This window comes from Eumetopias jubatus, unplaced genomic scaffold, assembly GCF_037043125.1.
Source record: "Eumetopias jubatus isolate StellerSeaLion01/CBP00866 unplaced genomic scaffold, mEumJub1_p1.0 scaffold_7, whole genome shotgun sequence".
In the NCBI taxonomy this organism is placed as follows: Eukaryota; Metazoa; Chordata; class Mammalia; order Carnivora; family Otariidae; genus Eumetopias; species Eumetopias jubatus.
Genome location: NW_028274813.1, coordinates 123,364,687 through 123,389,374, shown reverse-complemented (window position 1 = coordinate 123,389,374; position 24,688 = coordinate 123,364,687). Strand labels below are relative to the sequence as shown.

Genomic DNA, 24,688 nt, shown 5'->3' with positions numbered 1-24,688 from the left:
AGTCACTGGCACCTGAGGAGCGTGTGTCTGGCAGCACGATGGCAGCCCGCCCCCCCCCCTCCGCCCAGGGGGTTACCCCCTTGCGCTTCCGTACATGCGCTAGGATTAGGGACTGGCCGCTGTGATCAGCCTTCAGACTTGAGGGGTCCCTTTCCTCGACCCCCCACCCGGGAAAGGGACAGGCTTGCAGGTGCTCAGTGCACTGGGTTAGAAACATCTAGAATGGAAGGGGAATCCAGGAGGCTGGAGGCTCCAGTGATTCTGCACTGGGTTAGAAACATCTAGAATGGAAAGGGAATCCAGGAGGCTGGAGGCTCCAGGGATTCCCTTCCCCCCCCCCGAGACCGGGCTATAAATCACGCAAAACAGCAGAATGCACAATCCAGCTGAGGGACTTCAGACCGCAGGACTGGGCTTTTCCAAGCCGCTGCTAGCCCTGCGCTGACGTGAGTGTGGAGAGCCTGGAAGAACGCGCAGCACGCGCACTGGCAGGCAGTGCCTGCATGGGGACCTCTCTCCCGTTCAAGCCCCTTCTCTCCTGTTCCGCCCTCACTTCCTGCATGCCCCCTGTGCCCTCTTCTAGATGAGGAGATGGAGGTCGTCCCCCCCACGGCCGAAGAATCTCCTTTCAGCCGCGCATTCTCCAGGAGACGCCCCATCAGCAGGACTTACACACGGAAGAAACTCCTTAGCTAGTTAGGCTGGAACTGGTAGGGGGACCTAAACCTCCACTCACTACTGAGCTTGGCCAGAGCCACTGCCTGCCTTCCCAGGCCAGACGAAGTGCTCTGAGAGCAGTTTCCTCTGGACGTGTCAGGAATTCCAGGCCCCTGTCACAGAGGATGTCTGACCCCCGAAACTCAGTTCATCTGAGCCAGGGCCTAAGCTGTCCTACGTCACCCTGGAGGGCTCCCTGGAACCAAGAAAGCTCAAAAGATAAGTCAGCCTGGTCCCAGTCCTCTCTTACTGTGTCAGCTCTCCAATTGCCACAAGAGTCCCTTAGGGGTTTTAATCCCCCTCCAGGGGTGCCTTCCTCCCAGCCCTGCCCCTTGTTAGGGAGGTGGTGAGGTGGGTGCTCTGACTCAGCTGGGGAGGCAGACCAGGAATTGTTAAGAGCAGGCTCCCCTTCGGCCCCCGCCTCTGAGACCCCAAGGCCAGTCCGACAACCACCCCCCCTACTTGTGAAGTGGGAGAAGGGCTCCTCAGGGGCCCCTCACAAAGCTGAAGGCTGCGGCCAACAGCAGAATCAATTTCTTACCTTCCCTATGTCACAATAAAATCCTCTCGGGCTGCGTAGCGTTCAGTGCCTTTCTGTTTATACCTGGAGGCCTCAGGTTGACTCACTCTGGCCGAGCTCTAGTGGTTCCCAGCTCTGCGTCTCCGAGTCAGCCCTGAAACCCGGCCCGGCCCTGTCCTCACCATGCTCCGGGAGATGCAGCTGGTGGGGGCTTGGGGGTGTGGAGTGGCCTCCTGGGAGCCTGAAAAGCTTGCAAGCCTGTCGTGTCCTCAGATGGAATTCTCTTACCATCTTGTAGATCACACCAAGTCAGAACTCCTATTTCTCCCTTCAGAGAGTCTCATTTATTATAAAATGGTTTTACAAAATTCTAAAAATAGGCAAAACTTCCCCATTCCCACCATAAACAAAAGACCACTTAAAAACCCAAACCGGTTGCCACTGAGTGTTCTGGGTCCAGCACTGGCTGAACCCCAGATCGCCAGGCACACACATGCAGGCTTGAGACCAGAACTGCCTTTTGCAAACTCTCAAGCCAAAAGATGGCAAGGTGGTACCATAGCTCAAAAGAAATGAGGGGCAGGAGTTTGCATGTTTTAGAAAAAATTGAGTCCAATTCATTTGGGCTGTAGCCCGAATTTGTTGACTCCAATGGGGTAAAGATCGGGACCCAGATCTGCAGTGGGAAGTAAAGACTGTCCTTCCCAGAAGCGAAGGCACGCAGCAGGCTCGGAGGGTCACCCCCCCACCCCCAAGGCAGGCTCCGCCCATGAGCCTACAGGGGGTTCTTCCTGACGTCAATCATCCCCGGGCTGGCTCTGCGCAGGTCCCGCCGGGACTTGGCCAGGGGCCCAAAGTTCCAGGGCAGACCCACCTCACCTCCGGGTTGCACCCGCCCTGTCAGGGGCTCAGCGGCCTCCCGCAGCCGCGCCTCCTCGGCTGAGCCCTGCTCCTCACCGCACAGGCTTGAGCGTTTCCACGTCAGCGGGAGCGGGGCCCGGACCAAGTCCCGCACCTCGTCGCGGGTGCGGGGGGTGCCGTCAGGGAGGGCCTGCTGCCAGAGAAGCTCGGGTGCGGCGGGGGGCTCCTCTTCGTTTCCCGGGGGCGGCCTGTTCTCCAGGCACAGGGTCCTCTTCTCCGCACCTGTCACTGAAAGGGCACTGTCATCAGAGACGGAGGCTTCCCAGTACCCCCGCACCGTGAGCCACGTGTGAGCCGCCCCGGGAAGAGCTGGTTAGCGTGGTTCCTAAGCTTCCCCCAAGGCTGAAGCCTGACACTGCAAAGCGGGGAACCCGGGGGGCCGTCTCGCTGGTTTGGGGGAGAATTACCCCTGCCCGGGCCGGCAGCGCTCCAACTACTGAGCTTCTGCTTCAGTTCCTGGTTCAGCCACATGTGGCGGCCCAGCTCCTTCTCCAGAGCTTGAATCCGGCTCTCATATTGCCTCTTGCTGTCTGCTAACCCCTCACCGAGGTGATCTGGAGGGGACAGACCCAGGGCAAGGGGGTGAGGGGCGGCGGGCGGGGCACGCGGCAGGGGCGGGGCACGCGGCGCTCACCCCGGCTCTGCTGGAGCAGCAGCTGCACGTTCTGTTCGTGCTCCTTCTGCTGCAGGGTCAGCTGGCGGTCGGTCTCCAGGCGCTGCCGCTCCAGCGCCGCCTCCAGCCAGCAGACCAGCCTCTGCTGCTCCTCCAGCTGCATCTCCAGCTCGGAGAAGGCAATCTGCTGCTGGTGCTGCTCCTCTCGGAGTGCCACGGCCTGTCCCAAACCCAGACACGCTCAGTGCCCCAGCGCAGCCCCCCGCCCCAGCTCCTCCCTGACCGGGCGCAGCAGGGGCCGGGCCAACGTGCCACCACTGCCCCGCGGCTCATGTCATTGGGAAATCACCAGGGGGCCCTGCTGAGCGGAGACTGAGCTTCAGACACCTCCACAGTGTGCTAGGCAGTGATTTCCCAGTGACAAGAGTCTGCTCTCAAGACGAAGCTTCGGTCCTGTGCCTGCCTCGAGTGGTGGGATGTCACCGCGGCCAGGATTTCTCACCCTTGGCACTACTGACGTTGCAGGCAAAGAATGTGTGGTTGGGGGGGGGGGCTGTCCAGTGTGTTGTAGGAGGTTTAGCGGCATCCCTGGTCTCCACCCCCCCTGCTGTGATGACCAGAAGCTGCTCCAGCCATGGCCACATGTCCCCTGGGGGCAAAACCCTCCCTGTTGAGAACCACTGATCCGGGTACACCAAAGGGGCCAATCGACCGGGGGGAAAGGGGCGGGGAGAGAACTGGGGCTTACTTTCACTAAGAAAGGTTTTAAAAAGGAGAGTCTGAGGCAGCCCTGGAGACTGGAGTTATCCCGGATTCTGTCCCCACCCCTGGGAGGAAACGGCCATCTCTGCAGCTGCCTAAAGGACCCCCGCCCCCGGCAAGCGCCAGAAGGCGGCAGCCGGGGGCCTGGGAGCCAGTGACCCACCTTGTCAAAATACTTGCAGAGCAGGGCTCTGGTCTCCGAGGACGAGAGGTAGCTGAGCTTGGCCATGAGGTTCATCTCACACTGGGACAGCAAGGAGGCTGAAGCCCGCAGCACCCGCTGGCGGCACGTGATGGCCTCGTTCTTGTACTCGATGGCCGCATCCAGGGCCTCGATGGCCTCGTCCAGCTGGAAGAGCGTCCGCTCCTCCTGCGGGACACGGGCACGTGTGGAGGGGGAGGCCCGGCTTCCCGCAACCACTCCCAGAACGACAGCCCCTGGCCACGAGGGAGACATCATGTCCCCTCGTCCTGAGCAGGCAGTCAGCACGTCAGGAGCAGGGTCCCTGCCTGCTATGACAGGGGCCAGGCAGTTTCCATCACAGCCCTGACCCCAGGGGGAGGCCAGGGCTCTCAGAGGCTGCCTTCCACAGCAGCTCTCCCGTGATCTACAGCAGGGAGCACCAAACACTCTATGCCGAAGGGAAGGCATGGCGGGACTGCCACGGAGGCCACAGAGGGTCTGCGGGGCTGAGGTGACTGCAACGAGGCTCTCCCTGCTGCTCGGGACTGGCCGTGGGGTGTGGGAATGTGCTGCTGACACTCATTCCCACCTGGGGGGCCCAAGCGTGGGACACACGGGCCGACACCGTGCAGGATGCGGAGGGGCGCCCAGGTGTCCCAGCCACGGGGGCCAGAGCCGGCGGCAGGGCCAGGCCAGCATGTCCCTGGCCGCCACCCCCTTTCTCTGGGTCTCCCGGGCGGGAAAAGCACATTCGGGAAGCAGCAGGGCTTACCTCGGGCGACAGCAGGCTGCCCCGCCTCAGCTTGCCGTCGATGTCCAGGCGCTGCTTCAGCAGTGAGTCCTTCTCCTGGCGCAGGGCGTCAATCTCCCCGCGCAGCCGCTGCTGGCTCTGGGCGCTGCCCTGCCGCAGCTGCCCGCTCTTCTCCGACAGCTCCTTCTCCAGGTGCTCCAGCCGGCTGGACACTCGCACGATGTCCTCGCTGAGGGCCTGGGGGCAGCACCGCCAGGGGTCGGGGAGGGAGCAAGCCCCGTCCTCACGGGGCTGACGCTAAGGAGGTTGCGGGCCCTTCCCTCAAGAGGCCGCCCTGCGGAGCCTCCCCCTGTGTGCGGGGCCTCCCCCTGTGTGCGGGGCCTCACCTGGCTGGACCGCAGGCGCTTGCTCTCCAGCCCCGTCTTCTCCTGCATCAGGGCCTCCTTCTTGGCCAGGATGGTCTCCCGCTTGTGGAGCTCCTCCCCCAGCTCCTCCAGGGCCCGCCGCTGCTGCAGGACCTTCTCCATCTCCTGATCCAGCCACTTCTTCTGCTCCTCGATCTTCTAGGGGAGGGTGGGGGAGGCGGGGAGGGAACTCAGCTCTCGCCCCGGGGGGCCGAAGGGCTGGGGGGGAGAAGGGCGGGTGTGGGCGCTCCCGGGGACGCAGGCCCACCTGCTGCTGCTCCAGGCTGACCACGGAGCCGTTGCTGCCGCTGCGCCGCTTCCTCTGGAACGCCGCGATCTCTTCCGTCTTGATCTTCAGGATCTTCTGCTGCTGCTCGTGCCTTCGCTCCAGCTCCTGGGGATACAGCAGGCGAGCAGCTCAGCGACGGGGCCGTGGGGGGCGCCGGGTCTCTCCAAGAGCTGCCCGTGCTCCCCGAAGCTCCTGTGGAGACGCCTCGCCTCCCGAGCCTCGCGGTGCCCACGGCCCTCCTCCCTTCCAGGCCAAAGAACACACCCGGGGAGGCCAAGCGACCAGCTTAGGCGGTCACACAGCCACGGCTGGGGGGGGGGGGGGGGAGGGGAGAGCGGCCCCGACATGCAGCCTGCTGGCCCCCCCCCACCACGGCCGCCCTCCTCCCCAGCGCCCGCGCCTCCCCTGACCCAAGCCCGACCTGCACGCGGTGCTGCCGCTTGTTCATCTCCGTCTCCAGGCGCCGCTTCTGCTCCGTCTCCTCGCGAAGCCGCCTCTGCAGCTGCCCCTGCTGCTGTCGCATGAGCTGCACGTGCCGCTCGAGCTCCCGCAGCCGCTTCTCGCTCTGGGCCGACAGCGACGCCAGCCGCTCCGTCGCCTGCTTCTTCTCCTTCAGCACCTGGACCGACACAGCCTCCGCTGGGCCGCCGCCAGCACGCCTGACAGCCAACCAGCGGGGGCAGGACCAAAGGACGGGGAGTGGACAGAGGGGCGGACAGAGGGGGACACAGAAGTCCAGGGGGTCATGGACCAATGACCTCAGAAGACTCGTGAAGGTGGCCAGTCTGACAGTTTCTACGTACCAGGCACCCAGCGAGTGCTTGGTATCAAGTGATCCTGGCCTTCCTATGGAAAAACAGGATTATCATTATCCCCACACATTAGGAAACTGAGGCACCGACAGCTCGGGAAACTTGACCAAGGACACACAGCTAGTAAACGGCAGAGCTGGGATTCACGCCCAAGCAGTCGGGTTGCGGAGCCCACAGTCTCGATCATTCTACTGAAATGTCTCTCGGATACCTGAACAGAGAAAAGGAAGGAATGAGGGATGGACAGCTGTAAAGATGGATGGATGGAAGGGTGGACAGACAGATGGATGGGATCATAAAAGGGTAAAAAAAACAGAATGAAGAGATTAATAATGAGGGCATGGATCAATAAAAGGCAATAGAAAGACAGATGGATGGATGAACAGCGGGTCACATCAACTGTGACCGAATGTGTTGGGGAAGGTCATCGAAAGATGTGATCACTGGTTGACCCATGAGCTGGACCCGGCTGATCAGAGGCACCTGCCCCCCCTCCCCCGTCCTTGGAATGTGGGTTCCGCTTGCCTTTCCCACTCCCAGAAGGGGCTCCAGGGACACAGCCTTGAGACGGTGATGTGGAGCTGAGAACAGTGCATGGTTCATAAGACTGAACCCAGTTAAGGCCTCTTGGTAAACTTTTAAGATGTAGCAGGTGGGCACAGGGCTCCACCCAAGACAAGCTTTGTCAATAAATTCCCTTTCCTTATTAAACCTGCCACCTTCCGACCTGGAGTGGCTGCCTCTTTGGTCTCTCCCCACCCTCCACGTGTGGGGACCGATTTAAGATCACATCCGGGAAGCTCCCAAGGAGATTACCACTGAAGAAATGGGCCTCGGGGCAAAAGGCATCAGGGGAACTCCTGAGCCAGCCACCGGCCTGTGTGTGCAGAGGGGCAGTGCCTAGCTCAGATGCTTATGGATGGCCGCGTGAATATGAGTATGGGGGCGCCCTGAAAATGCTGGCTGATTTAGGGGACCGTGGGCTGTGGCAAAGAAGCGGAAGGCAAGGCTGCGTGGTGGGCTGGCCTCGACCGTGGGCAGTTCATGTGGCCCCTGAGGCCCAGCTAGAGGCCGTGGCTTGAGGTAGAGTTAGAAGAGCGGAGATTAGAGACGGACGTGGGAATGTCTCCCAGTCTGCTGCCTTCCGGGCTGGCGGACAAGGTGGGAAGGCAGAGTAAGAAGCACGTGCGTGGAGGAGGGCACAAGACACCTCCGATCAGCATCTGGGCTTGTGACAAAGCCTGGTCCAGACGGTAAGAGATGGAATCTCTAGGAAGGCGATCGGAACAAAGAGGACGATGTTGTGGGAACTGAAGAGGAAGCAGACGAAGTGGCCCATCCCTCTGACCCCTGACACAAAGGAAACATTTATTATTTTTTTTTTTAAAGATTTTATTTATCTATTTGACAGAGAAAGTGCCCAAGCAGGGGGAGCGGGCAGGGAGAGGGAGAAGCAGGCTCCCTACGGGGCTCGATCCCAGGACCCCAGGATCATGACCAGAGCCGAAGGCAGACGCTTCACTGACTGAGCCACCCAGGCGCCCCCGCCAAGGAAAAATGTAAAGAGCAGCTACCCCAAAACTCCAAGAAGAAAACTTGCATGCTTTCTCTGTCCCTTAAGTTTGTAAATCTCATCATGTCTTCCAAATACAAACACCCGAGGAGATAACCAAAGCGCTGCCCACAGAGACTAAAGAAAAAAGCGGGGGGAGACCTTTTGCAAATTGCTGTCGCAGTTTCCTTGCCCCAAGTCCAGGCCACAGCCTCCAGAAGATGAAGAGTCTCAGTAAAAGCTTCAGCCGTGAGTGGGCAGTGATGCGTGGCTGGAGCGCTACAGTGAAAAGCTGAATGGACACCGAAAGCTGCGGGAGGGATGGGGGCGGACGGGGGGGGCGGGTAGGAGGGCCCTAGGTTCACCTCATCCCAGGGTACAAGTAGATAACACATCGGAGCAAACAACGCAGAAAACAGTCCAAGAATGGCAGAACAAACTCTACAACGAAATGCACAGAAGAGGCACACTGAAGGGGGCGGGGAGGGCAGAGCCACGAGGAGCTAACTGGACCCCAGGTCTGTCCACAGGAGGGGGACAGATGCCAAGGAAGTGGAGGAGGGAGAGAAACACCCTCGCACCAGGGAGCCCGCACGGGAGACAATCGCCATAGCATTTGGCTTTAAAAACCAGAGGGGCCAAATTTCCAGAGTTCTTACAACTAGCAGCTAGCCAGCTACAAAACTGAGCAGGCTCAGCTCCGGGAGAGCCCTGAGGGCGACAGGAAGCCGAGTCCCCACCCTGAAAGAGACGGCACAACACGTGGGCCAAGGAGATACAGCACAGAAGCCGGAGTTTGAAAAATGCCTGGCGCCTACGGGAGGGAGAGTAATTCACTAATCTCAGAGGCGTTCTGGAGGGACAGAGGTCACTGCGAGACTCCTCCAGGAACAAAGGAGCTGGAAGGCACCCTCTCCCTCTTCTGTCCCCCAGCATCAATCCTTGGCCACTTGCAGGAACCAGGCAGCACCAACACTCACTACTTAACTTCCGTACACTGAGCCCCGATCCCATCCCACCGTGCTCAAGCGGATCTGCCCCCTGCAGCCGGGCCTGCCTGAGTCCCAGCGAGACAGGATTCCTCCCCTGGAAGAAGGGCACAAACCTTGCAAACACTCTGTGCCCCACGCTTTACAGCTCTGCCCCCTCCCACCCCACGGTCAGTCCCAGACATGGCGGCAGGTTCCCTCTCACAAGAGAACCAGCCCGCAAACCTTGCTGAAACTGGATGCCCTGCCCCTGTGCGTGTTGCATCTCCGTCCCCTCCAATCCACGCTTGGCAGGAGCCCATCCCAACGCGGGCCACGGGCATGGCGGTGTGCAAACAGCCCTGAGAGGAGCCAGCACCGCTCCAAAGTGACTCTTGCCCCGGTCGGGGGCAGTCAGACTGCGGCCCCAGCAGCGGGCTGGGGGCAGACATCTGGTCTGACTAAAGGCTGCGTGCACCGATGAAAGCTTCTTGGAGGAGAACAAAGGGAAAGGGCCCTGCAGTTCGGTGCTGCCATAGCTCTGGCAAATGCCTAGTCTGACTCAGCTCGAGCCCAGGGTGGTCCCAGCCTGGCCCACTACGGCACCGGACCCAAACCCTGCCCACGACGGGCAAAGAGAGCCACTGCAGACGAGTGGGCTGACGGCAGAAGTGGCTCAGCCACGACACTAGGGTGCCTACAACACACATACGAGATATTTTGGAAACACCAGGTTCTGGGGAAAATGGGACCCTGCACTGCAGGGCACTATAGGACCTCTTCCTCATGAGGCCACTACTTTCAAGAGTGGGAGAGGTAGCTGACTTTCTTTCTTTTTTTTTAAGATTTATTTATTTATTTTGAGAGAGTGAGAATGAGAGAGAGAGAGAGAGTACATGAGAGGGGGGAGGGTTAGAGGGAGAAGCAGGCTCCTCGCCGAGCAGGGAGCCCGAGGCGGGGCTCGATCCCGGGACTCCAGGATCATGACCTGAGCCGAAGGCAGTCGCTTAACCAACTGAGCCACCCAGGCGCCCCTAAAAATTTTATTTTAGAGAGAGAGAGAGAGAGAGCATGCGCAGGGGGAGGGGCAGAGGGAGAGGGAGTCAAGCATAAGCCCCACTGGGTGGGGAGCCCAACACAGGGCCTGATCCCAGGACCCCGAGATCATGACCTGAGCCAAAAATCAAGAGTCAGACGCTTAACCGCCTGAGCCACCCAGGCGCCCCTCTACCAAACATTTAAAGAAGAGTTAATACCCATTGTTCTCAAACTATTCCAAAAAATAGAAGGAAAATCCATTCTATGAAGCCAGCACTACCATGATATTAAACCCAGATAAAGACACTACCAGAAAAGAGAACTACAGGCCAATATCTCTGATGAACATAGACGCAAAAATCCTCAACAAAATACTAGCAAACCAAATCCAACAATAATATTAAAAAAATCATTCACCACGATCAAGTGGAATCTATTCCCAGGATGCAGGTGTGGTTCCATATTTGCATATCAGTCAATGTGCTACATCACCTCAATAAGAGAAAGGATAAAAACCATACGATCATTTCAATAGATGCAGAAAAAGCATTTGACAACATCCATTCAGGATAAAAACCCTCAACAAAGTAGGTTCAGAGGGAACAAACCCCAACATAATCAAGGCCATATATGATAAACCCCCAGCTAACATCACACTCAACGGTGAAAAACTGAGAGCTTTTCCCCCTAAAGTCAGGAACGAAACAAGGATGTCCACTCTCACCACTTTTATTCAACATAGTACTGGAAGTCCTAACCACAGCAATCTGACAACATAAAGAAATAAAAGACATCCAAATTGGTAAGAAAGAAGTAAAACTGTCACTATACGCAGATGGCATACTATATATATAGAAAACCCTAAAGACTCCACCAAAAAAACCCTGCTAGAACTGACAAATGAATTCAGTAAAGTTGTAGGATACAAAATCAATGTACAGAAATCTGTTGCAGTTCTTCACACTCATAATGAAGCAGCAGAAAGAGAAATTAAGAAAACAATTCCATTTGCAACTGCACCAAAAATAATAAAACATCTAGGAATAAACCTAACAAAGGAGGTAAAAGGCTTGTACTCTGAAAACTCTAAGACACTGATGAAAGACATTGAAGATGACACAAATGGAAAGACAGTCCATGCTCATGGGCTGGATGAACAAATACTGTTAAAATGTCCACACCACCCAAAGCAATCTATAGATTTAATGCAATCCTTATCAAAATACCAACTGACTTTTTCCCAGAGCTAGAACAAACAATCCTAAAATGTGTATGGAAACCCAAAAGACCCCAAATAGCCAAAACAATCTTGAAAATGAAAAAGCTGGAGGTATCACAATCCCAGATTCCATGTTGTTACCAAGCTGTAGTAATCAAAACAGCACGGCACTGGCACAAACACAGACACAGAGGGGCGCCTGGGTGGCTCAGTGGGTTAAGCGTCTGACTCTTGATTTTTGGCTCAGGTCATGATCTCGGGGTCCTGGGATCAGGCCCTGTGTTGGGCTCCCCACTCAGTGAGGAGTCTGCTTGAGGATTTCTCTCTCCCTTTCCCTCTGCCCCTTCCATTTGGGCATGCACTTTCTCAAATAAATCAATCTTAAAAAAAAAAAAAAGACACATAGATCAACAAAACAAAACAGAAAGCCCAGAAATAAACCGTGCTTATAGGGTAAATTTTTGACAAAGGAGGCAAGAATATCCAATGGGAAAAAGATAGTCTCTTCAACAATTGGTGTTGGGAAAACTGGACAGCTACCTGCAAAAGAATGAAACCGGACCACTCTCTTACACCATACACAAAAATAAATGGGTTAAGGACCTAAATGTGAGACCTGAAACCATAAAAATCCTAGAAGGGAGCACAGGCAGTTACTTCTCTGACATCGGCTGTAGCAACTTTTTTCCAGAGAGGTCTCCTGAGGCAAGGGAACTAGAAACAGAAATAAACTGTTGGGACTACATCAAAAATAAAAAGCTTCTGCCCAGCAAAGGAAACAATCAACAACACTAAAAGGTAATCTACGGAATGGGAGAAGATATTTGCAAATGACATATCCATTAAGGGGTGAGTATCCAAAAGAGATGAAGAACTTATACAACTCAACCCCCAAAAGATAAATAATCCAATTAAAAATGGGCAGAAGACATGAGCAGACATTCCTCCAAAGAAGACTTCCAGATGGCCCACACACACGAAAAGATGCTCAAAGTCACTCATCATCAGGGAAATGCAAATCAAAACCGCAATGAGATATCCCCTCATGCTTGTTAGAATGGCTAGAATAAAAAAGACAAGAAATAACAAGTGTTGGTGAGGATGGGGGGCTGGGGAAGGAAACCTCATGGACTGTTGCTGGGAATGCAAATCAGTATAGCCACTATGGAAGGCGGTATGGAGGGTCCACAAAAAACTAAAAATAGAAATACCATATGATGATCCAGTAATCGGTATTTACCCAAAGAAAATGGAAACACTAATTCGAAAGGATATAAGCACCCCTATGTTTATTGCAGTATTATTATTTTTCTCAAAAAGACTTTATTTATTTGAGAGACAGTGAGCAAGAAAGCGCAAGCAGAGGGGAGTGGGAGAGGGAGAAGCAGACTCCCCGCTGAACAGAGAGCCTGACGCAGGGCTCAATTCCAGGACCCATGACCATGACCTGAGCTGAAGGCAGACGCTTAATTGAGCCACCCAAGATGTGGCTGCCATCTTGGTTCCCTTCACTGGCCTGGAGGTTACAGCACACATAGAAGCCCTTACCGAATTCATCCAGCAAGCCTTAGATGATAGCCAACAAAGTCTGTTGTTACCGAACACTGAAATGTCTCTGAAGAGAACAGCTATTCTCCAAAATAGGATGGCCTGAGACATTATCACGCCACAAGGAGGCACCTGGGTGCCACTATCCAAACAATGTGGTGTGTTCGCAGCTGATGTACCAGCTAACGTATGATCTTTATTAAATCACATAAGGACATAAGTGAATGCCCTGAGTGATCCAACCCCCAGCCTCGGGAACTTATTAAATCAGTGGTTCGAATCATGGGGCTCTTAGGAAAAGCTGTCACTGGATTTTGGAATCAGTGTCTTATTGTGCATTCTCTCTTACATGCGCCTACGTTGTTGCTGGGGCATCTGCCTCTACTGTAGCCAGAGAGCCACCAAAGGAGCCACCTCCAAGTGCATCAGACCCCCTGCTGATGGCTCAGAGCCCACTGCAGAAAGAGGGGCACCCAAGACAAGTTCCCTTGCTTAGTAAACCTGCCACCTTCCCACTTGGAGTGGCTGTCTCTTCCATTTCTCCCTCCGAGCGTGGGGACCCATTTCAGGTTATACCTGGGAAGCTGCAGAGGGGGTTATGAACCAACAAAATGATAAACAGGTGTATGGATGAGACAGACATATGGACGGATGGGTAGAAAGACAGAGGCTGGATGGAATGAGAGATAAGTGCTTGGGGAACTGGGAGGGGACCGTTGCATGAGGAATGGGTACCTTGCTTTCGATGCCCGCCCTTCCCCCTCTCACTGGTCTCCAGGCAGGACTGGCCTCCCTGCCTCTGCCGTGCTTAAAGCTGAGCCGACTCCCCAGGCTGCCAACTTCTGTGTAACACCAGCCTCACCCTGGGAGGCCGGGAGGGTGTTCACCAAACCAGCCGGAAGCTGGGGGCACAAGGGCCTGAACATCCACAGGTTCCAGTGAACTTGGACCCTGGGACCCACGTGTCTCGATCCCAGGACTCCAGCCGCCACCCCGGGGTCCCAACACTGACCTGCACCTGGCTCTGGGCGGCAGCGACCCTCTTGCGGAACTCCTGGAGCTGGGAGCGCTCGCCAGCGTCCTGAGGCTCCCTGCCCTCGAGCTCCCGCAGCTGCCTCTGGCTTTCACTCAGCTCAGCCCGCACCTGTTCTGCGTCCTGCTCCAGCTCCCGGATGTGCTGGCTGTGCCGGCGGTTCAGGGCCTGGGCCGCCTTCCCTGGAAGAAGGCGGGGGCGGGGGGCTCATCACAGGCCGCCCCTCTCCCCCAGGAGGACCATCCCTTCACACCCCTGGGAGAGGTTCCAGTCATCCGCCAGCCAGGGGCGCCTGCACGGGTTTTGCCAAGCCTTGGTACCACCGGTACCATGAGTTACTTAATCTACTTTCTTTTAAATCACTCGCTTTTTAAATGAGCCTTATCGGTAACAGCAATCCAGGGATATGAATGGGTTAAATTGGCTTTAGTTTTACCTAATACATACTAACAAACATAGAGCTTGGGCCTGCATATTATTAAGCCTCTAGAACTAACTTCCATTTGCAGGACATCTGAGGACAGAGGAACAAGTTAAATAACAACATAAAGAAACAAACAGGCAAACCGAGAACATGGGGTTGGGGGGGTGGGGGTTCAAACACTCTACAGGACTTTGAGAAGGAGCTAGAAGGGAGACTTCAGAGGCCTAACAAGCACACACAGCATGTGGGACACGTGTGGAGCTGGGTTCCAGCAAACCAGCGGTCCACAGACCTGCCGAGGAGCTGCGGGGATGGCCGTGCTCTGGGCATCCAGGTGACAGGAAGTTTTGTTAGATGTGCTCATGGCATTTTGGTTAAAATGTCCAAAAAGAGGCATACCGAAATGCGTGGGGGCCAAATGACAAGATGCTGGGGATTTGCTTCAAAACACTCAGCAAAGAGAAAAGGGAGAGATCAATGTGGGGAAAACCTTGTAACACTAAATCTGGGTGACGGGGGGAGGGCCCCACTGGTCCAGTCTCCTCATGTGTTTGAAATTTTTCATCAGGCATTTTGTAACAAACATGTAACTATTAAAATAAAAACTCTCAGCTGGTCACTACCTCAAACCGTTCCCAGTCCCTTTACACACGTCACCAGTGGTAGAGCATGATTTGGGGACACTGTTTGCTCCCTAAGACCAAGAGGTCTGTGTGCCCCACAGTGCCTCACACAGCAGACAACTAGTAAATACCACTACTCATAGGTAATGCTTCCCGAGAACCAGCCTAATTACTTCAGCTGAATTAACTCACTTCAACAACCCATAAAACAGGGACAATTACTATCCCCACTTTAGAGATGAGAAAACTGAGTCACAGAGGCGCTATCCTACTTGCTCAAGGTCCTACAGCTGGAAGAGGCTAGCTGGTTACCTAACTTAAACCACCTGGCCCCTGCTCCTAACCACCCTCAGGTGGGAGACCCACCCGAAAGCCCACCACCTCACCTGTGCGGACCAGCTCGCCAATGAGCTCCTCCTTCATGCGGATGTTGATGGCCAGTTCTCGGATCTTCTGTTGAGCTTGCGCCAGCCGCCACTCAGAGGCCATGGCAGCGGGGGTCTGACGGGGTCGAGCCAGGGCCTTGCTCCCACCAACGACTGTAACAAGCCCACTGTCAAGGCCGCTGCCCCAACAGGGGGTGGCGGGGGAGAGAAGAAGCATGCCCTGGGCAGGGGCAGCCAGGGATGAGGTGTGGACTGCCCAGGATGGCCAGTGCAGGACCACGGAGGGGAGGGTCAGAGCCCTCTCTGCCCCGGACCCAGCTCACCTCTGGGCCCCGGGATGGCTGCACCCAGTTCCTCAAGGTGAAGCTCTGGGCCCTTCCTGTCGAGTGGACTCCCTGGGCAGGCCCCCACCCTCTGGCTCCACTTGCTGATCCCGTTTCTGGAAGACAGAAGCAGGAGTCTGTACCCTTCCCAGCCAGAGGAAGGAAGAGAAGCCACTGGGCCTTCTATCCCCTCAGGGCCAATGGAACCCCAGGGTGTTAGTCTGGAAAAGCTGAGGCCAGGGGGCTGAGCTTAGGGGGTGCTGGGCTGTTGGGGGCACTGAGGGCTGCCTTGAAGCCTGAGAACCGTGAAGCCTCGGCCCACCCTGCAGCACATTCACCCCAGTGAGAACTCTGGGTCCCAAGCCCCCCGCCCCCATCTGTTCTTCCCAACCGCACGGGGGAATGGAGGTGAGGGCACCCTGAGACCACAGCGGGGTCCTCCCCCAGCCCAGCCCGGGCCCTGAGGTGGTTTCTGTCGGGTGGCAGCTGGTCCCACTCACCTGCGCAGGTGCAGGGTCCGCTGGGGGGGCTCCTCCTCCTCCTCCTCCTCCGAGGCAGCTGAAGAGCCGCTTCCGGGCCTGTCTGCCTCTGCTGTGGCTCTAGCCTCTCTGCCATTTGTCACCTGCTAGGGGAGTGCCAAGGGCTTCAGGACAGGAAGGCTCCAGGGCGCCCTCCACCAGGCATTTCCCATCACCAGTCTTGGTGCTGCCCCCATGCCCGGCCCTGCCCATCCCAAGTTGGAGCAGGAGCTCCCCGCCCCCCACAGCACCTGGGACTCCTCAGGTGACAGTCTGCCCTATCTCTGTTATACAGACCATCTGTACCCAAGTCTTTATCTCACCAACAACACTCTGCCCGAGTGGTGGGTGTATAACAGACTCCTGCCAAACTCACACCCTCCCTCTCCTCTGCGCCTCGGGCTTTTACAGCTGAGATAACCCAGAGCTTTCAGGAGGATGCAGGAGCGGCCATTGTCCAAAAGGTCCCAAGTAGGAAGCCAAGCTCAGGGAGATTAGGGCTCATGGAAAAGTAAACTTGCAAAAACAGAAGAAGTAACTTCAGAGGTGATAAGCTCCCCATCTCTGGAGGTATGCAAGCTTCCCATCCACAGCCAGAAGCCAGAATCCCCTCTGTAACCTCCACAATCTGCAGCCAGACCAGGGATGCCCAATGGCAGCAGATCCTTCTGAGCGGCCCTACAGAGTCACCCAAATTTTGGCCCTTCTTCTAGGGGCACTAGAAAGGGGCGTCTCCCAGCTGGTCCCAGGAAAGCCTGGGGTGAGGGGCACATTCCCCGGCACCGCCCTTCCCCTGCCCGAGGCTGTCCAGTTCAACAGACACCCGGCCTCGCCACCTCCTCACCTCTCCCCAGTTCTCGGGGCCAACTTCATCTCCAGGAAGGCAGGCAGGGGGCACCATGCCCAGCGCGTGGCTGTGGGCACCCCCCAAGGGGGCTGTGTGAGGCCGGGGCACAAAGGACCCGGGAGGCAGGCCCTGCAGGAGCCCTGGGGCCCCCCAGCCAGGCCGCACCAGTTCTAGCCGCAGCCGCAGCTCTGCCATCTCCTGTTGCTGCTCCCGCAGCCGGTCGCTCTGGAAGACAAGTTCCCGGGGGCTGATGGGGGACGCGGATGGGGAGGGCAGGGATGCCGACAGAAAACTGAAGAACACGTCTGAGGCCACCCCACCCTCTCTGGGCTAAAGCCGAGAAGGGCCCAATACCTCTGAACACCTCGTGGGCCCCCGTACCGCCCCCCCCCCGCCCCCGCACTAGTTCAGGGTCAAACTCACCCCACCCCGTTAGGTCCTATCCCTCCCTCCGTCAGTCCGCCACTTCCATGCCAATCACAGCCGCCAGAGGGCGCCAGGAGCAATGCTGACCCAGTCACCTTGGGACAAAAGGGCCTGACTCCAGGGACCAGACCCGCTGCCCCTACAGTCCCACCTCTCATCCCGCTCATCGCCATCCCGCACATCCACCCTCACCGTTCTGTTCCTCCCCAATCTCTTTCCACCCTGTCAGAAGCCTGCCCTGGCTAACTCCCTCTTCTCCCGGGAAACTTAGCTGAATTTCACCTCAAGGAAGCCTGCCCCCCACCTGCAATTTGTACTGCTCCATGGCGTCCTCCAGCGCAGCCAGAAAGTCTCGGTTCTCCTCCTCCAGCCGGGCCACCTGGCTCTGCAGGGCAAGCAACTGCACTGCCCCTTCCTCGTCCTAAGGGGCAAGGAGAGAGGCTTCAGGACAAGCCTGCCTGTCTGTGGGACACCCCAGCCCTCCCTCTGCACGGCCAGGAGTTCCCCTAGCCCAGCTGGCTACTCTACTGCAAGCCTTGGCAGCAATCGGGGCTCCAGAGCCCACCCTGCCAGTGGTCCCCCCTGCAAGCTATTTGCACCATCTCTTGTCATTATTAATCATACTCTTATTAACAATAATAACATCACCACTATTATTAGGAACAACCTACTGAGGCTCCACAGCATGCTGGGCTGGGCACTTGGTACCCCTTCGGCCCTTAGAACATGCCCAGAGGTAGATACCAATGTTATCCCCATTTCACAGATTGAGATCCTGAGGGTCGGGGAGGGTAAGGAATGTGATCGAGGTCATCAGCAGTACTGCCTCTGAATAGGGAATGTGCTCTGCTGATGGACAAGGGGCAGGGGCACGGCTGGCTATATGAAGACCTCTTCCTTCCCCGTTCCCTCCTTCCCCGGGGCCACACCTGGCCCTTGGCCACCGTCGGCCCGCCGGGCCCCTGCATGGCCTGCTCCTCGGCTGAAGCGCTCTCGATGCCGCTGTCGGGCCCGGAGGCGGAGCTCAGGGCGCTGCGCTCGCCCTCGACGGCGCACAGCCAGTCGCGCACCTTGCGGGCAGCGGCGCCGGGCAGCCCGGGCTCGGCCTGCAGCTCGCGCAGGAGGCTGTAGGCGGCGTCGGTGCGGGCCCGGTAGCGCGCGCACTCGGCGCCCAGGCGGGCGGCGGCGGCGGCGGCGGCCGCGGCCGCAGGGGCGTTGGCGGGGCCGGGGGCGCGCCGGCCGCGGTGGATGATGCGCGTCTCCGAGCGGTGGCGCGGGGGCCCCCGCGCGCCGGCCGCGGCCTCCTCGGGCGCGCGCTCCGTTTCGGGCCGCCAGTTGACCGTGGCGCGGTTGCGGATGTTCTGGGCGCGGCTGGCGTAGTTGAGGGTGTTGAGGGTCTCGTCGAAGTCGGAGGAGGAGGGGCTGACGCAGGCGATCATCACCGTCTTGGCGTTCCCGCCCAGCGAGTCTTTGAGGATCCTGAGGACGCCAGGTGGGGCGCGTCAGGGGCCCCAGCGCGCCCGGACCCCAAATCGTACCCCGCGGGCCGGCACCTTGGACTGGTGGGCGGCGCGCCCCGGAAGCCAGACGGGACCCATCCCTTACTCGCCTCCTCCCGCTCAGCAGCCCGAGAGGGGCCCCTGCTCCCGTGGGCCACTGGCCGCAGGGCCCTCACCGGGTGATCTTGGAGTCCCGGTAGGGGATGTGGCTGCCGCGGCGCTGGGGGTCACCCAGGGCGCTGATGACGTTGCCCAGCGCCAGGAGGCTGCTGTTGATCTGGATGCTCTCCTTGAGCCGCTCGCCAGTGCTGCCCGTCTTGAGCACCCTCTCCGAGCCCGCCAGGTCCACGAAGTGGAACTTGGACACCAGCAGCTGGCCCGCAGCGGGTCGGGGCAGACGGCTGGGGGCGCGCCCCCGCTGCTCCAGGGTCACGGTGAAGACGGTGTGTGAGCGGCTGGACAGGCGGTTGAGGTGTGTGGCCCCCGTGTGCCGCACCGCGTTGCCCATCTCCAGGAGGCTCAGCACCTCGTCCAGGCCCTCCACGTCCACCTCCTTCACGCCACACAGCACTGCGGGCAAGGAAGGCAGTGAGCCCCGGCCAGGGGCTGCCCGGGACTGACCCGCCAGGAGGGCAGGCAGAAGAGGGCTGGCCCTCTACGGCTCTTCCTGACCCAGGTGCCCCTTCCCCGTGCCCGGGACACCCGGCGGGTAGGGGGTGGCGTGTCCTGTTCATCCTGGCTCGGGCCTCGGGGCTCCAGCTTGTCCCAAGCCCACCTCAATGCCTTGCACTCTGAGTACAGAAGTATATACTGAACTCAGTGGCGACAGGAGACAGGAAGGCACAACCTTCCAGAGCTTGGGTTCCCCAGTTAGGAGGTACCCCTCCCAGACAGGTGAACCACCCCTTAGCAGGCGAAGCCCCACTCCCAGCCAGTGGAGGCCCTGGGAGTTCCTCACCAACATTTCCCCGGTCATCCTCCCGAAGCTGGATGTCACGGCTGGCAGTGCCCACCTCCAGCAGGTCCCGGAACTCCTCCTTATACACTTCCAGGTAGGACACATGCACCAGGCAGTCCAGCAGGTCATTCTCATCGATAAGCTTGAAGGCTTCAGCCATGGCCCGTGGGATGATGCCCTGCTCGTCTTCATGAAGGGAAGCTGGGGACACACCACAGAGCCTCCTGCCACCATGCCTTCAGCTGGACAGGGCTCAAGGCCGCAAGGCCCCTGCCAGCAACTGGAGGCTGGGGCTCCAGCATAAAGGCAACAGCAGAGGCCAGGATGGCTGGGTAGCCTGAGCCAGCCCATGCTCCAGGGTGGACAGGCAGAATTATAGAATTTCAGAGTTGGAAGCAACCTCTCAAGGTCCCACCAACTCCTTTCACGATGTAAGCATCCCTTCCACTACATCCCTGATAGATCATCAGATACCCCTGGCTTGATTACTCCCCGGGACAGGGAGCTCATTACCACAGTCTATGCTCCGTTATCTAAAGGACCTCCTAAATTTATCCCAAGGATGTTCAGAGCAGCACTCTTCACAACTTCAAAACAATGCAAAAGTCCCAAGATCCAATAGGGGATCTGGTTAAATAAATTATCTCATATACACCATAGAATGCCAAGCCACCACTTACAAATTAGATTGAAAAAAAAAATAAAAAAATTAGCTTGAAGAATAATGAAATAGAGAAATGTTTATGACAGATTGTTAAGAAAAATAAACAGGATATAAAAGAATGGGTATAATCCCATTTTTTAAAGGCAAAATAATTTCTTCAGAGAAAGAAACTGGAATGCTAACAGGGCTGAAAAGCAATTATCAAGTAAGTTTTCTTTTGTGCTTGTGTTTTTCTGTATTTTCCTAATTTTGCATGACAAACACGGATACTTTTATAACCTAAGAGAAATGGGGGCAGTGAAAATGGGGGCAGTTTCTTCAACTGGCCCAAAGCATATCTCCCAAGAGTCTGCTCCCGAGCCCCACTGAACTGCCTGCTCCCTCACCAGGCGGCAGCCAAAGCATGGCTCTCCCAGGACCGTCCCCATTCCAACTACTCTGACTCTGACTTGAACACGGATTCCTGACCCTTGGCAGGCATCCCGACAACCTCCAGATACAAGCCGACTTCTCTTGCCTTTCCTCCCGCCGAGATCACCAGAACCACACAGTGTGACCTCGTTTCTGGAGTTGAAAGACCCCCCCTCCAAGGACTCTCCCTTCCTCCCTTGGTCAGCCTACTGCCATGGCTGGTCCCCCCACTGGGCTGCAGATCTGAGGAGGAAACCTGCTCTCCTTGCCCGAGCGCTCCCATCTTCGACAGGGAATGGCAAAGGCAGAAGTTTCGGAGACAGCGAGGCCCCTCAGCACGGGGCCCGGGGCCTCAAGCAGGGTCACTCACCCACACTGGCCTCCCCCATGGTGTATGTCTTCCCGGATCCTGTCTGACCGTACGCAAAGACCGTGGCATTGAAGCCCTCAAAGAAAGCCTCGAGGAGGGGCTGCACACAGGCCTGGTACACAGCCTCCTGCCCAGTGTCCTCATCGAGCACCACGTGGAAGCCAAAGTGGCGGTCTCGCCCAAGGGTGACGCGGCTGTGCTGAGGATCCGCCCTCACGCAGCTCTGGTGCCCATGCAGCAGCTCCTTGGGCAGCAACGGGCGGACTCTCAGGGCCACCCTCACCGGGGCCTCCTCAGCTGCTGGCAGCCTCTGGGTCTCCAGCCCCATGTCGGGGAGGGGGGCTCCTCCTGGCCCTAGAGAGAGAGGAAGAGGCCCCTCCCATCAGCACCTGTACTCCAGGGGCTGGACCCACCCCGCAGGTGACCTGGAGCCAGATCCTGGGGCTCCTGACCTTGGAGAGCAGGGAGGGAGGCTGATTAAAGTTCAGAGCGTCCTCTGCACCAGCCTCGCGCCCAAATACTGCAAGGGCCGACTCAGTCCTACAGGTAACACTTCATGGCTCCCATCACTGGCAAAATAGGCCCATGGGCTTCTGTGTTCTAGCTGTACCCTTCCCCTGGAACCCCATCTCCTAGGACACACACACACCCCCCACTACCACCACCGCCACACCAGGGAACTCTTTTCCCCGATACCCACCGGGGTCTCCATAATCTCTGCCTTTGTCACCTCACACCCCCGGCCCCACCTTCTTCAAAACAGTCAGATCCTTCGAGACCAAATTCCCGCCACCAGATCTGCCAATTCCATCTCCTAAATATCTCTCAGGTTCACCTGCTTCTCCCCATTCTATGGCCAAACCCGGGTCCTGGCCACTGACCTCTTGACCAGCTTCCTCACTGCTCTCAGCCTCCCTGTGCCCTCCGCCAGGACAACCAGGGGCATCTTTCAAAACTGCAAATGCAATCTTGTTACTCTCCTGCTTAAACACTCCCAAAAGAGGCTCCCCACTGCCCTTGATATTCAAAAGTCTAACAGCCCTGCCTACCTTGTCTACTAACCTCCTGCACCCCACCTTTGCTCACCTTTCTCTGCTTGCAACACACTCCATCTCTCCCGGGCTTACACACACACACACACACACAGCGCCCAGTGGTGCTCCCACCAGCCACTGGCTACTCTGTTGCAGAGGGAGCTGGGAGGCAGGGACCCTGCTGTCCCGCTTCGTGCTGTATCACCAGCGCCCAGCACAAGGTCGGTCGCTTAGCAGCTGCCCAACAGTGATGATGAAACTGCATCCAAAAAACTTTCCCCGTCCCCATTCTCCTCTTACCGCAGTCCACACCGCCCCCTACCCCCGGGCCCACAGTCCTCACTTTGTCACTAACTCTCAACACACGTAACGGTTCGTTCGTTCCCTCACTCACCCAGTCCCTCCCGGGTGCCGGGCCCTGGGAACACAGCGGTAACCATCGCGCAATACAGTGGACTCCTCCGCGCGCCCCGCACCCTGAGCTCTTCCAGCGCCGCGCGCCGAGGGCGCCCGGACAACTCCACCGGTGCGGTCGGGCGCTGGAGGAGGCGGGCACCGGACAGGAGCTCCCGGAGTTTGGAAAAGTGATTACAAATGCGGACCCGACCCTCGCAGCGACGGCGCTCGCTCCTCCCGCCCAGGCCCGGGATGCTGGCCTCAGGCCCCCGACTTAGGGAAGGGGGTGCTCTCGCCCGCCCAGGAAGGGGCCTCCAGGAGGCTGGTACGCAAGGATGGGGGTTCCTCGTGCTCGGTGGGAGCTCCCCAGGTGCCGGCTCCCACCGCCACCCGGCCCAGGCCTGCGCGGGGAGGGGGCGAGCGCGCGCCTCCCCCCACCCACCCCGTCCTCGACCTCCACCCCTCCCGGGCCCGCACCCACCTGCTTGGGTGGGAGCACAGTCCCCCCGCGGTGCAGTCAGGCTCCGAGCCTCCGCGCGGCGCGCTCCGATGCCGTCATCGGGACCCCCGCCCCCCAAAACATCCCGCCCCTCACCCGCAACTCCGCCCGCCTGGGCGCTCGCGGGCGGAGGCGCTAGCCGGGCGGCGCCGCGGAGTCTGTCCGCAAACGGGGCGGGGCCGGGGCTGAAGGGGCGGGGTTTGGACGGGGCTTCGTCAGGGGGCGGGGTCATACGTCCCAAGGGGTGGGGGGCCCAGCGTGGTCCGGGGCCGCAGACGCTGCTCTCTGATTCCAGCGCAGACTTGGGGAATTCTGGGGACACGGCGACCACCACGGCCCGCCTGATGCTCCGAGCTGGAGAAGCCCACCTGCTCATGGAGCGGGGCACCTATATCTTACAATGCAAGTTGCAACAGGTGAGAAGACGAAAGCTAACAAGGAGACCTCGCTCCGCGAGGGGAGGTTGGATTTTCCAACCGTAGACTCTTGAGTAACAGTGGATGAAAGATAAGCTACTGTTTGTTCATTAATTCATTCGTTCAGGTGCAGACCTTCTCTCCTCCCGCCATTGCTACCCCTGTATCGCTTCGCAGCACTCCCTACGCCCCCTCAGAGCTCAGCAAAGCATCCCCAGGAAGCCTCCACCCTGCTTTTCTCTCTAAAGCTGAGAAGGATCCATCCCCCAGGAGATTTTCGAGATTGGGCTGGGGGCCCACTCCACGCTGTGTGAATGGGCCCTGGCTACACCCTCTGCACTCACATCAGAGTCGTCGCTGTGCCCCTTCTCCGCCAAGACCGGGAGGTGGGGGAGGGGGGGAAGGTGGATGCCACCAGGAAGCCGGCATGCCAGACAGAGAGCAGGATGGAGGCTGCCCCTGGGGGAGCCTCACCAAGGCGGGCCCTGACAAGGCGTGGCTCCACAGCCCTGGCTTGGAAGCCCCCAGTTTAAAATGAGCAGGGGAACCACTGGTCTATTGGTAGACTGCACGGCTACCCAGCCTCGGGTTCCTGGAGGGACAAGTGCCCCAGAAAGAGGCCACGGGGAGGTGAGGTTGTAGAGTTCTCAGCCAACCTCTCTAGTTAGGGAGGTTATTCTGGGTGAACAGCTAGTGGGAACCTTGCAGAGGTATTCGTCCTGCATTTACCTGGGCAGGGGCTGCCCAAGGGACTGCCCCCACACATCACTTCCAGTGTGTCCTCCACTGTCCACCCCAGCACTCCAGCCATCCTTGTCTCCTGCTCTCATCCTGACTGCCCCTCCCCCATAGCTTCCAGTCCAGGCAAAGCTCTTCGTCCTCTACACCCTGGCCACCCAAGCCACCATCTGGGCCACTGGAGAGCCTCTTCACTGGTCTCCCCCCTGTCCCGTAACACACGCCAGTTAAAACAGTAATAATACTAATAAAGAGCACAATGTATGAAGGAGGCAGGTAAGAACAGTCAATGTCTTGGAGGTCAATGTCTTCCAACTCTTACTCTCTTTGTGTCTTAGTCCATTCAGGCTGATATAACAAAATGTCAGATGCCCGGAGGGACAGCTTATAAACAGCAGACATTTATTTCTCAAGTTTTGGGGGCTGGGAAGTCCAAGATCATGGCACTGGAAGATTCAGTGTCAGATGAGGGCGCACTTCCTGGATGTCCCAGAGGGTCCAGGTCACAGTGTGCTCATGTGGCAGAAGAGACAAGCTAACTCTCTGAGGCCTCTTCTATATGGACATCGACCCCAACCACGAGGGCTCCACTCTCATGACCTAATCACCTCCCAAAGGCCCCACCTTGAGGGTTAGGATTTCAACGTATGAACCTGCAGGGGGACACGAACATTCAGACTACAGCCCTATGATATACAAGCACATACGTACATATTACACACACATATAATACACATATTGTCACTTGTCCATTGTACCTACTAAGCCATTAGTAGGTCCATTGACCTACTGAGAGGTCCTTGAGAGGAGTGTGCCTTATTTACC

At 57.8% G+C, this 24,688-nt stretch overlaps 2 protein-coding genes across 3 annotated transcripts in view; one reads left to right on the top strand and one right to left on the bottom strand.

The window, feature by feature from the left end:
- The window catches only part of TICRR (TOPBP1 interacting checkpoint and replication regulator), a 44,414-nt gene extending 43,124 nt beyond the window's left edge, over positions 1 to 1,290 (top strand). Inside the window, exon 22 of the mRNA XM_028122177.1 lies at positions 584 to 1,290. Coding sequence (XP_027977978.1) covers positions 584 to 696 — 113 coding nt within the window. The 3' untranslated portion in view covers positions 697 to 1,290. The remainder of the gene's footprint in view (positions 1 to 583) is intronic.
- Positions 82 to 22,759, bottom strand: KIF7 (kinesin family member 7). 2 transcript variants are annotated; one of them, XM_028122178.2, is made up of 19 exons: positions 22,692 to 22,759; positions 20,781 to 21,134; positions 19,336 to 19,536; positions 18,554 to 18,947; positions 17,808 to 18,357; positions 17,183 to 17,299; positions 16,450 to 16,677; positions 15,588 to 15,712; positions 15,088 to 15,203; positions 14,765 to 14,917; positions 13,311 to 13,513; positions 5,583 to 5,780; positions 5,141 to 5,266; positions 4,855 to 5,031; positions 4,490 to 4,705; positions 3,697 to 3,903; positions 2,793 to 2,991; positions 2,566 to 2,712; positions 82 to 2,386 (listed from the first exon to the last, which is right to left on the bottom strand). In XM_028122178.2, the coding sequence occupies exons 2-19, from the start codon at positions 21,106 to 21,108 to the stop codon at positions 2,013 to 2,015; spliced, it is 4,059 nt and encodes a 1,352-aa protein (XP_027977979.1). In that variant the 5' UTR covers positions 21,109 to 21,134; positions 22,692 to 22,759; the 3' UTR covers positions 82 to 2,012. The 2 variants fall into 2 exon arrangements, with proteins under 2 accessions (XP_027977979.1, XP_027977980.1); XM_028122179.2 differs by having other exon boundaries at positions 15,588 to 15,709.
- Between the last annotated feature and the right edge of the window lie 1,929 nt (positions 22,760 to 24,688).